Below are 12,181 nucleotides of genomic sequence, written 5' to 3'. Positions count from 1 at the left end.
TAACACCATCACCCATCGACGACATTATCAAACATGCTCAGACATCATTGAATAATCGACTGCATCTCACCACACAGGGCCAGGACACCCTGCTGTGGGACACCCGACGTGTCTGCATAGAACCCCGGAACACTGCAGGCAAAGACACCACCCTTGCTTTTCCTACCCTTCACCCCACTAAGATGTCTAGGCCACTCGCAACAGGGGCCACTACGGCCAGACAGCACCTTTCTCACCGACACAATCAGTACAATTCCAATGCAATATATACTGACGCCGCACTCAATAGCAACTGCATGGCTCTGGCCTGGTACAAACCCTTGGCTGGTGAGGCTAGGCACCACATTTGTACACTAAACTATGCGACACCTTCACAGGCAGAACTTTTGGCCATCTGGACTGCCTTACAAGACAATACAGTGCCATGCACCATCTAGACTGACTCATTCAAAGCATTAAAGGACATCGAAGACCACCACCAGATTCTACAGCACAAGCAGAATAATGGTATTGATGTTAGGGTCGCCTGGACGCCGGGGACATGTGGGGGCCCAGGGTGGAGGTAATGAGGTGGCGCATGGTCTTGCCACCTCACAATCTGGAGTTCTACCGTATCATCTCCAACCTCTTTTAAGCGAGTCTCCCGATCATGGTGACCACCCCTATGCGGATTTACAGCCGAACTCTCACTTCGAAATGACACGAATACGCCGCTTCCTCAAGTACACTAACAGGGAGAGACTCAAACATTTCACTCCTCCTCACATGTTTAAGGACCTCACCCTCAGCCGATCCCAGGAAATAAACATTAATAAAGTACTTGCCAAAGTACTTACCCCTGATATAATTCACAAATGGAAAACATTGGTTGACCGAAAGAAGGGCATTGATGCCTCTGCCCCCCGAATATGCACCTTCTACCACTCCGTATGCGAAGCCAACTTGCAGCATCTTATTTTACACTTTCCCGCATTCAATAATTACCGAGCTGACAGCACTAGTTTTTTACATTGTCATATCGAAGCTTTACAGAATGACACTCTCCAAAACACTGATAACCTAGTAAAGCTAGCCCACTTTGGTGTTGCTAGTGGCCTGGCCCGCGCGATTTAGTGGGTGTCTACTTCTCCTTCGTATGCCCCTCCTGTCTTACCAATGACATTCGGTCCCCCCTTTTCTTAATGAAAAAGAATTCATTCATTCATTCGAGCTTCTTTGTCAGTCTCCAAGTTTCTGCCTAATATGTCAGCACTGGTAGAATGCATTGATTGTACACCTTTCTTTTTTGTGATAATGGCTGCCATTCATGATCTGACAATGTCTGCTGAATGCGCTCCAAGCCATTTTTATTCTTCTGTAAATTTCCTTCTCATGATCAGGCTCCCCTGTGAGTAATTGACCTAGGTAAACATACTCCTTCATTGACTCTAGAGGCTGACTGCCGATCCTGAACTCTTGTTCCCTTGCCCGGCTGTTGATCATTATCTTTGTCTTCTGCATATTAATCTTCAACCCTACTCTTGTACTCTCTCTGTTAACGTCCTCAATCATTTGTTGTAACTCGTCTGCAGTACCTATTCGACATTTCGTGACGTTGGAGGCTGCGGGTGCATTTCACATTCACTTGTCACAATGCATGTAAATATCATGTATGTGACTCCTTGATGCTGTCAGTGTCAACTGTGATCCACTAACTCAATTCGGTGCTTTAGGTCCACTGAGAAGCTTTCACAATTTCTACCAGTACGAGCACATATAAATTTAATAGGTGTTCGTGGTAGTTGTGAGGTGATAGCTCACGAATCCAAACTTGGCTTCTTGCATGCTGCCATCCAATTCTGTGCCCGACACCTGTGCCGGCTAGGCCTAACCAGTGCCACCTTGTCGGGAATTGATTACCAAAGTTGCAGTTTGGTGCTGAGTTGACAAAACTCTTCGCAATTACCATATGGCACTGGAAAAAGCAAAGAAACCACCTCTACAATGACAAGGCACGGGTGGTAACCGTGGTGACAGTTTTGTTCATGACCACCATGTTTTTGACATTGCACACTCGTATAGGTCTGAAAAATCAAGCGAGACACTGTACAGTGTAGGAAATTTCAATCACTGTTTTTTGTCTGCTTCATGTCATGACCACGGGTATTCCGACATTAACCTTTCAACGTTCGTAAATTCAAGCAGGGGCAAACATCCAGTAACATGCTTTATTTACTGGATACATGCAGCTGCTTGGTCTACATTTTTTGCACGTGTGCAGCCTTTGAAGAATGTTGTTTTGGCTATAGTGCTGTGTCACTTATAGCGCGGATATTTGTAACTCCAGTGACTTGCATTATAAGCAGCCTACATGTTACTAAAGTTACTAAGGGAGAAATATGTTGCTATAAGTAACCAACATGATAATTTGCTTTATTAGAAAACTCAACTCAACAAAGTTGTGCTGGCATTAACCTAATATTATGTGTGAGCACTGTTTAATGTGTTGACCTAACATTCATTTGCCACATGCTCGAGCCATGCTTCAGCTAGGCTCAATCTAGAACACCATCATTTTAGGTCGACTGGGTACATTTATAGGCTGACTTCAATAGGTATGTGCAGCTTGTTGATGTGCTACTATGAATGTTCATTTCAAGTTACACTTCTAGTGACATTGTCACAATATAATGATGGTGTTGAAGCTGGAAACACCACCAAAAATTGTGAACCATGAGTCTAACACTTTATTGCACAACCTTGTGCTGACCTAGCAAAATAATGCTTAAGTGACAATGATAGTGGCTAGCACTGTCGGGGGTTGTTGCATCTCAACTTATGTTTCAAATCCTTCTAGTATTTAATCATGTTTCACCGTACATTGCAGAATAATGTATGCATTCGAGAATGTACAACACTATATTTGGACAGTGTGTGCAATCTGATTACACAAATCTCTTTCGCTGTAGAACTGACAACAACATTCAAGAAATTTTGGGTGCAATTGGCACGTCATATACTGAGGGATAACTTGATAAGCGATAACTTGATAAGTGATAACTTGGAGAAAAATGATCATCGGCAAAAGAAGAGCAATGTACACATGGCAGTATTGCACTAGGTGCCACTCATTACTGCTTTGTGCTTAGGGTGAAACTGCTTGTTTGCCTTGTTTCCCTTCGCTGCAGCTGAACTGGCTGGCCACATTGTGGACACGCACAGCAGTGCTCTGCACAAATGCCAGGCGTGTCCGATGGCCTTCATAAATTTGGAAGGCTTCCACATACACCGGCAGGCAGCGCACCCCAAGCTGCGCTCACAGTGCTGGCTGATCCTGAAGTGCCCGCTGTGTGAGGCCGTCTTTGCCTCGGCCGAGCTGCTCACCAATCACACGACGAGCCACTTGGACCAGTGCGGCCGTTCCTTATTCAAATGCTCTACGTGTGACTCGCTTCACCCTACACGCACGGACCTGGTGGCTCATGTGCGGAAGCTCCACCCCGACATGCACCAAGCAACGCTGTGGGGCAAAGAAGAGGACCCAATCCTTGCTTTTCTCACTGGAAAGAAAGAAACGGTATTGTTCGAGTTAGTTTTTGAATGTTCAGTATTCAAACACATGCACAGTCAGTTAAAAGAGTTGCAAGCACTAGCAAAATTATCAGACTGAGTACCTTGGACAGGTGAAATGGGAAAGGGAGTTTTGCAGAAATTCTGGAGTTGTGTAGCATGTGCTACTGCTACCTGATCATGTGTATGTAAGCATTTATGTTTGCCTTGCCTTGACTTGTTCTAACAGATCGTCGCAGTTTTACTATGCATTGTTTCTAAGCTTCTAAATAAAAATGGGACTATGTATTAAGTTGAAGGAAGTGAATGAATGAATTATGGGGTTTTACTTGCCAAAACCACAATCCACAATCTTATTATGGGGCATGCCGTAGTGGGGGATTCTGGATTAGTTTTGACCACGAGGGGATCTTTAACATGGCCCCAATGCACGGGACACGGGTGTTTTTGCATTTCTCCCCCATCAAAATGTGGCCACCGCGGCCGGGGTTTGATCTCGTGACCCCGTGCTTAGCAGCGCAACACTGTAGCCGCTAAGCCACCGTGGCAGGTGAGTTGTTGAAGGAAGTGGGATTATGACATCATTTGCGGTTATCCGACAGCAACAGGCCACCCACCATACTACGGTATATTTGAGAAATAATGCTCTTACATGCAAAATTTCCAATCAGGCTGACTACTCCGAGAAATTAACGTTCCTGCATCTATATTCAGGTTCACAAATGACAAGCTTAACCTCTGCGATGAAGTAGTGGTTAACTGCACCATTTGCGGTGTTTTGATACAATTCTACTTGCCTGTACCTGGCTGCTCTCACTCAAGTACCATTTGCGCCAGTGCATCAAAGTGCAGGATTTTCACTCTCTTACATGGAAATTGAATGTGTTCAGCAGAAATACGTGAATGTTCAACTATAGGGATATGTATTGAATATAAATAAGTTTTAACGAGAAGGTTCAAGAATTCATAAATTCCAGTTCAAATAATTCAACCAGAATGCTCACAGATCGCATCGGCAGGTGGCATATTGGTGCACCGAAATTTTTTTGGTTGGGGCTCACGCCCGGTATGCCCCCTCCCTCTCCCCTGGCTGCGCCCCCTTTACACACATTGATTTCTTGTAAGTTCGAGCATTTTTATTGCACGCAATACACATTTTGTGTATTGCAGTGAAGTACATCTGTCATTTTGGATGCAGATAAGACATTTGCCATCGCTTTTTGTCTTATGCCTGATGGTGCAGATTGTTATACAGTTTTTCCCACTCAGTTTAATCCAAGTGCCTTTGAAGGTAATCCAGGTGCCAACCAATTTAATCTGAGCACCAGCATTTTTAATCCGAGTGGCAATAATCCCAGCACCATATGAATTAATCCATGTGCCAACTGATTTCATTCTTGTGCCAGCCACTCTAATTCAAGTGCCATTCATTTTAATCCCAGTGCCAGTCAATTTAATCTGCTTGAAAATTGATTGAGGAACGAATAAAAATTCGGCAGATACACTTTAAAAATTCTTATGTATGGGAATGCAAAAGGATTCTACTGTTTGTAGACTTTGGAACATCATGAACGCGCTCATTCTAACTGTGCCTCTGCAAGGCCAAATGAAAATGCGCGAAGTATCTCATCACGGTTACTTTCTTGCGAAGAGTTCATAACTCGAAGGACCGCTCAGCGACATTCAATTGGACAGTAACGCATTTTATTTTATACAAGTTTTATGCGCTCATGACGTAGTGCCACCTCCTCCCCATTGGCTGCGTTGTCACATGCCCAACGATGCACGCGCTAGGGCACACGATTAGTCAGCCAGATAGCTGCAATGCGATAGTGTGGAATGACAAATGCGCTAGGCACACCTTCAGTCAGTCAGAACCGCAGAACTGCTGTGGCGTTGGGGAGGCGTGCTCGTCTAGCACCCCGGAGGCCTCAGTTCGATTCCGACCCAGACCGAAATTTACCAAACCTTCTTTCAAAAGGCATTGATTTACTTTGTTTACAGGAACCTCCCTGAGAAATTTGACGTCTATCTGAGTATTTTTTTATGTGTCCTTACTCTTTGTGCCATTGACCATCCTTGGTACCATCATTCAGCCACGCCACCAACTACGACGGATTTTCGTGTAACAGGGCATATAATGCATTCATATTAAAATATCACAACAAGAGGTCTTAATAGGTGTTAGAACTCCACCTATTCGTTGACATCATCACTGTATTGGTACAGCCTATGCTTGTTACAACGGACCTGCGTACAACAGACTTTCGGATCTAACGGACCATATTTCAGCTTTAGTTTGTTCCACCAATTTTATTAATGCACCAGACTGCACTGCAGCGAACTATCAGCTACAGCGGACGAAATTAGTGGCAATTTTTGTCAAAACTGGGCGTATAAAATGGACTTTTGCTTGTCAACCCGGGCTGGCAACCGACTTGCGTAGGTCAGCCGACGATCACTGATCATTACCTTGCATGTGAGGGCGAAAGGAAAGCGGGATGGAAGCGCTCCGTCTTTCGTGCACGAGGCACGGGGGGTAAGAGGTGAGGGAAAGAGGGGGGTTATACGCCGGTAGCTGCTGCTAACGGTGTGCCCACGCGGGCCCTGTATCTTGAAAGCAATCTGTGATGTGGATAAAGTGCGTGCCCACGTGCGATCTTCAGTGCGATCTGCAATGTGGACAAAGTGGACCCAGTGCCGGTAGCTTCGTATGTGCTGTGCTTTCGACGTTTAGTTTGAGTTGTAGCGAGAGACAGCACGAAGGTCAATTCGCTTGCTGCTGCTGCCGCACTTATCTTGCTTAATTTGCTATCGCAATCGATGCTTTGCCTTTCGGGGAAAACTATTACTTTTTTGTTTGTTTTTTACTTTGGACGCTCATCACTTACTCTGTGCAGTAAAGTTGTTAGACATCGCAACGAAAGTTTTGGACGTGAGGTGTCTCGGATATTATGGACTTCAGATAAAACGGACGTTTTTTGTCAGATTATCGGGGTCTGTTGTAACTAGAGTTGGCTGTATCAGCACTATAGAAGCACAGTTTCCACACTACCAGCGTCGTCATGGCCACTTCACAAACGCTTCTGTGGGGTATATTGCTAATTTCCTTCTTCTCGAGTCGCGTTTCCAAGTGACAAGAGTGACATACATAAGTGAGTCACAATGGGGATGCACATTGCGCGACTTGGATTGTATCATGACATGCACTTTCCTTCCCTATCGTCATGCATATTGATCTAAATGGTTTGCAAGGGTAAAAACTTGTTCATTACTCAGCTACTTGACATTATCACTAAGCAACTCCTAATAGGTCACTAAGCTTGTACCTTAGCATGCACTCCTGTGGTCCCAACATGCATGTCAAACGAAATAGCTATGAGAGAGTAACTGCATGCTTAATATTAATGAGTCGCATGATTAAGTCATTAGTGACTCACTCGACGTCACCACTGCCCTACCCGAGCTGTGCTCTCATAACTTACTGACATGCACATCAAATGAAATGTCTTTAAAGGGGTAACAACCTGGTCACTATTTGCTTAGTCAAATGGTGTGGTAACTTGTGCATCAGGTGACATCACCGTAGTTTTTACCCACGCATGCAATCTCCTAACCTGCCGACATGCATTTCAAATGAAATGGCTTTTAAAGGCTAATGCCCAATGTTTTACAAGATGCCACAGAATTTGATGCGGCTTGATTTTCAAGTTGAAAGAGACTCAGCGAGGGAATATGAGGATATAACAGATTGGGTTGGGTTAGGTTAGGTTAGATATCACTGTCAGTTTTATTGCGATAGCTATGATACGAACACTCCAAGCAAATTTTCACCATCGTCATTGCGCTTGGTGTTACCGTGAGGCTCCACATATATTTAGGTGTAGGGTGTATACTATATGCCATGCCATGCTAAATGCCATGCCGTATATGCTGGTTATATTGCTACACCATTCTGCCAGTAAAGTTGCTCATACCAAGTCTTACATAAATTATTCCTCTGAATTTTAAGAATGTCAGCGCACAAACAATTGTCATGAAACATAATACTCACAGAGCGTGCCTTTTATCTTAAATTGTCTCAGTCTATTAAATATTAAAAGTGTGAAATGATATCAGAGCTCAAACCTGAGAGTGATGTAATTTTACTGGCGTGGTTCTTTACGGGCAGTTTAGTGGTGCCTGCACGATGTGATTACAGGCCCTACATGGTGTGCTAATGCTTTTGATATGCCAGAAATTTTGGTGCGCCCACGTATATCACGTCCACGTTAGAACAATATCCAAGAAGTTCTAAAGCAATGCTAAACCTTGCCATCGCAGTTGGTGCTTTGCCCTTCTAAGGCTGTGCTATCTCCAAAGCACTACGTCCTTCGCTTTGCATAAACACGCCTCTGCATGTTTTCAGAACGTTAGCTGAGGAGCTCCAGCAAAACGCTAATTTCAGTAAAGCAAGACAGGCCTGTATACGCGCGAAGGCCACTCCATTAGTTAAGATGCAGAAACAAGCTGCTTTGTGCACGATGCATGCTGCAGCTCAATGCTAGAGACACCCAGATGTGACGCTGCAGGAAAAGGAGATCGAGGCTAAGCGACAACATCGACAAAACCCTGCAGTTTGAAGTGCAAGGCAGGCGCACAGATCGTGCCTGCCATGAGCATGCTGCAGTATGGGAATGCGAAGTTATGACAAGGCAACAATGCCGACGAGACCCTGTGGTTCTAACCGATCCTGCAAGGGGTCATCAAGTTTTTCTGTTCGTGTGCATACACATGCGGCACCAGACGTGTTTATTTAGTCAGCTTATGTTAGCTGCAATTCATATTGCCACTACAGCTATGAGCATTACACTCTGTGTAATATTATGACATGTTGCTATTGTATTCATTGCTTTGCCCTTATGGCGAAACTGTGATTTCTTTTTTGTGACGAGCCCACTAATTTCACCTTGGGGTAGCAAGTCGTGTGAATGTAATCTTGAGTGCTTACTGCACTTTTGTTCATAATTTTAAGTGCACTTGAAATATTGTTCATGTAAATTAATTCTAGTTGTGTGGAGGTTAAAATGTAAGTAGGTTATGCTGTAGCAAGTGGTTTAGTCTTTTCTACCTGTTCATTACTATCCTTGCAGGCAGATGTGTCAAACGAAGTCATCAACCTGGATGACGATGAGCCACCTGATTCTGGTGACAAAGCGATGGACACATCTCCCCCACAAGCACAGAAGTTGGAGAAAGGAAGCCCAGAAAAGCCAGCACCTGCATCAAATGCACCCTCTGACCAAGCACAAAAGGACAACCGAGGTGCCCCTAAAAAAGTTAATCCGCATCCTACAAGTGAAAGTGAGCAGGTAAGCCACCAACTGCTCATTAAGTAGCAGAGTGACCGATAATAGGGCTTTGCGAACAATGAATAGTTGCAAACTTCTCCCAGTTGATGCACGTTTAACCCTTTCAGTGTTGCATTTTTTCGGAGGTGATGCACTGTTTCTTTTTTATTGTACAAAAATGAAGTAATGAAATGAATAATGGCAAACATGTTCTCGTTATGATCCTGACATTCCTGTCTGACAAAAGGAATGTCAAAAGAAACACGGCGAGACAGAAATGCCGTAACGTAGCGGCATGTCAGCAACGCTGAAAGAGTTAATAGGGTGGCAATTAGCTGGGTCTTCATGACGGTTGGCTTGGGCTGCTCGCAGTGGTTGTGCAATCCCTTCTAAAAACTCCCTTTTGAGAAATTTTTTTTGTGCGAACCCTTGCAACAGTCTCTTTACCATGGTCTCATGAGGAACACCTCCAATAATTGCTCTGCTTTATACATTTCAGACATTTCTCTGCTTCATAAACACATAGGCCTGCGCAGGTGAATTCAACAATGATGGCATGGGTGGGTTGCTTGAGTAGAATTACTCTTGACCACCTCACAGTAACTCACCTTCCCATTTCAACGCTGTACTTGTGAGCATTTTACTTGCACCGGAATGCAGCCATATTGGTGGCCATTGAGGTCTGCTGTCGATTCCCAGATGTAGCGGCGCTTAAGTCTATGTTCCTCTTGAGTCTCTGTGCTTGCCTTGTCCATTTTAGGGTCTGTAATATCGATGAATGCTTAATCTACCAAATGTATCCTGCAAGAAGACTAATAATTTTCAGCGATGTCTACCTTTCATTTACTTGACTTAATCGATTAGACATGTTCAATTAATCATTTTCTAATGTTTGACAAGAGTGGCGTGAAAATTTTGAAATCGTATTAGAATGGTGGAGCACGAGCAGTGGCTGTGCGACTATGGTAGAGCGACTGTTGACTGCTTTTGCGAGTCCCGAGTGATGCTGAGCTGAGTGCTACCCCCTCTCTTTCCCCACACCGCACACATCACCACGCTGCCCAAAGCCGGAGGCTTGAAATGTCCTCGCAATTCAAGGCATACCATAGCAATCCTGTCGTAGATTGTCGTGTAATTCCCAGTCCACTACAGGCGTGGCACAGCATTCGCGGCATGGGGCATGTATTTGACATAGCGTTGGAGTTAATGTCGATTCCAGCAAATCTATAGCTTTCGGGCGTCTGTTCTTGCATGCTGGTTGTGTGGCTATTCAAAAAAGGTGCCAGTTTCAACCAAACATCCCAGCCAAGTGACATTCCTCTGCTCTCTAGAAAAGAGCATTTGGTTTGAAACCCTAAACCAGTAATTTTCTTTCCCCTGTGCATATTGCAATTTCATGCATATTTTAGTTGGATTTAACCTTTCACTTTTGCCATTTTTCTTATTTCTTGTTTAACTGTACTGTACAGGCATTCACTAGTCACCTATATCTTGTTTAATTCTGCTCTAAGGACCATCTTAGAACATGTATTCTTTATGTTTTCAAAGGCCACTAGTGTCAACTCTATTTAGTCTTTAACAAATTAAAGATTATTCTTTATGAAACTTTATACACTTGTATTTCTAACTTGGTTCCACCTCTCAAGCATTAAAATAGAGTTCTACAAAAGTAGATAACTCTGTTTCTACCTTTTAAAGTGCCCACCAAAAATTTTGATTAATCAGTTACTCAAGGAAAAAGTCTGCATCGAAAGTTATTAATTGATTAAAGGCTAAAATGATGAATGGTTAATCGTTAATAGAATTTAAAAATAAAATAGACCATGCCTAGTCCACTTGTAGCTAAAGGAGGTTATAGTTTATTAATATACGCTCCATTATTTGATGATGATGATATGTGGGGTTTTATGGCACAAGAGCCATTGATGGCCAAAGAGTGCCAATCAATCATCATTATTTCCCTTGCTTGCATACAGCAGTGGCGAATATCATCTACACTGTGAAACTTATGCCTGCAGCAGTTATTCCTCAAGCACCAAGCCCTACTCCCAAGAAGTAAAGCACTTTAGCTTGCAGTTGTCAAAAAGCCTGTAGAACCTTAATGCCCAGTTACACCACATTCTAGATCTTCAGTGATTCTTTTATCTCTTGCATTCTGTTTCAAGGTAACTTGCATCTATTCTGCTCTACTTTGAGGTTGGCATTCAGTTGCAAGCCACTGCATTCTTCATTCAGTCTCTAGGCTGTAGTGATACAGCTACTTGAAAACTTGCCTCTCATCACTTATCCTCAATTTGCCTCAGCCAAATTCTGACGCTTCCTGTTCACTTCTCCCACTTTAAATGTCGATCACTCCAGGTCTTCATAGACTGTTTCATTTGTCATTCTGCTATGTGCACCTAAAGCTACTATACCAACAATCCTCTGCTTAATTTCAAGACTAGAATTTGTGTCTTATCTAAGTTATCCAAACCAATATGGTGGTATTGACAGATCATGAATGGTTTAAGAAAATAAGGAACAGGCAGAGATCAAAGGAGCATTGAGTGGAAAGAGCACCGAACCATACATTCTCTACTTGTCCTATATTTTGCTACACCTGTATCCATTGTGGATACCACTGCAGTGAACTACCAACTTGCCCAAGCATTCATACTTAATCAAACCGGTGTTGAGTCGAATGACAACTCTAGCAGTTCACGCTATTTTCACGCACAAGAGTGAATTTTTCTGTGCCCTGCTTTGTATCTCCTCCCGTGTTTGTTCAAACTACATTTCATGGCCCTTCATTCTGATATCGCTTGTTTTATAATGTCATGGGAAGCAAGCTTTTGACTTGCTCTTACTACATAGTACATGCATACTTAGGGAAGCATGTCCGTGAAACACACCCATAAAGCAAATTACCTTGAACTGAATGAGTGTTTCTGGAGCTACGGAGGAAGCTCCTCATGCTTTTCCTATTCCATTTCACCCCAGCCTCTTTAATTGTAACAGGGTAGTTTTAATTGTTGGTCTATATAGGCATTAAAAAATGCCCACTAATTTCAATGCACTTATGGTGAGTCGGTACCTGCAGACGAAGGAAGATGAAGTTGCACTTTTGCACGCGCCCCGCGCTTGAGCCAGGTGGCCCACGAGGACAACATTTTGCATCTGGGCACCAGCTTGTGGTTGCCTGCACTTGAGCAACAAGTAAAGTAAATATGTGGGAAACAGATCACCTCATGCCTTACCACAGCTGGTGACCCAGACGTGATTCAAACACGCAACCTTCTGAACACACAAGCTTACGCTATGTA

The 12,181-nt window shown here is 43.6% G+C and overlaps 1 protein-coding gene across 3 annotated transcripts in view; it reads left to right on the top strand.

Annotated features, from left to right (window-relative positions):
* Window positions 1-12,181, top strand: part of LOC135906523 (zinc finger protein 532-like) — a 31,313-nt gene that overhangs the window by 18,109 nt on the left and 1,023 nt on the right. For all 3 annotated transcript variants that reach the window (XM_065437996.1, XM_065438056.1, XM_065438135.1), the window contains 2 exons: window positions 3,168-3,556; window positions 8,682-8,900. In XM_065437996.1, coding sequence (XP_065294068.1) covers window positions 3,168-3,556; window positions 8,682-8,900 — 608 coding nt within the window. The remainder of the gene's footprint in view (window positions 1-3,167; window positions 3,557-8,681; window positions 8,901-12,181) is intronic.

Source organism: Dermacentor albipictus, chromosome 1, assembly GCF_038994185.2.
Source record: "Dermacentor albipictus isolate Rhodes 1998 colony chromosome 1, USDA_Dalb.pri_finalv2, whole genome shotgun sequence".
In the NCBI taxonomy this organism is placed as follows: Eukaryota; Metazoa; Arthropoda; class Arachnida; order Ixodida; family Ixodidae; genus Dermacentor; species Dermacentor albipictus.
This window is presented reverse-complemented; position numbering and strand designations above follow the sequence as displayed.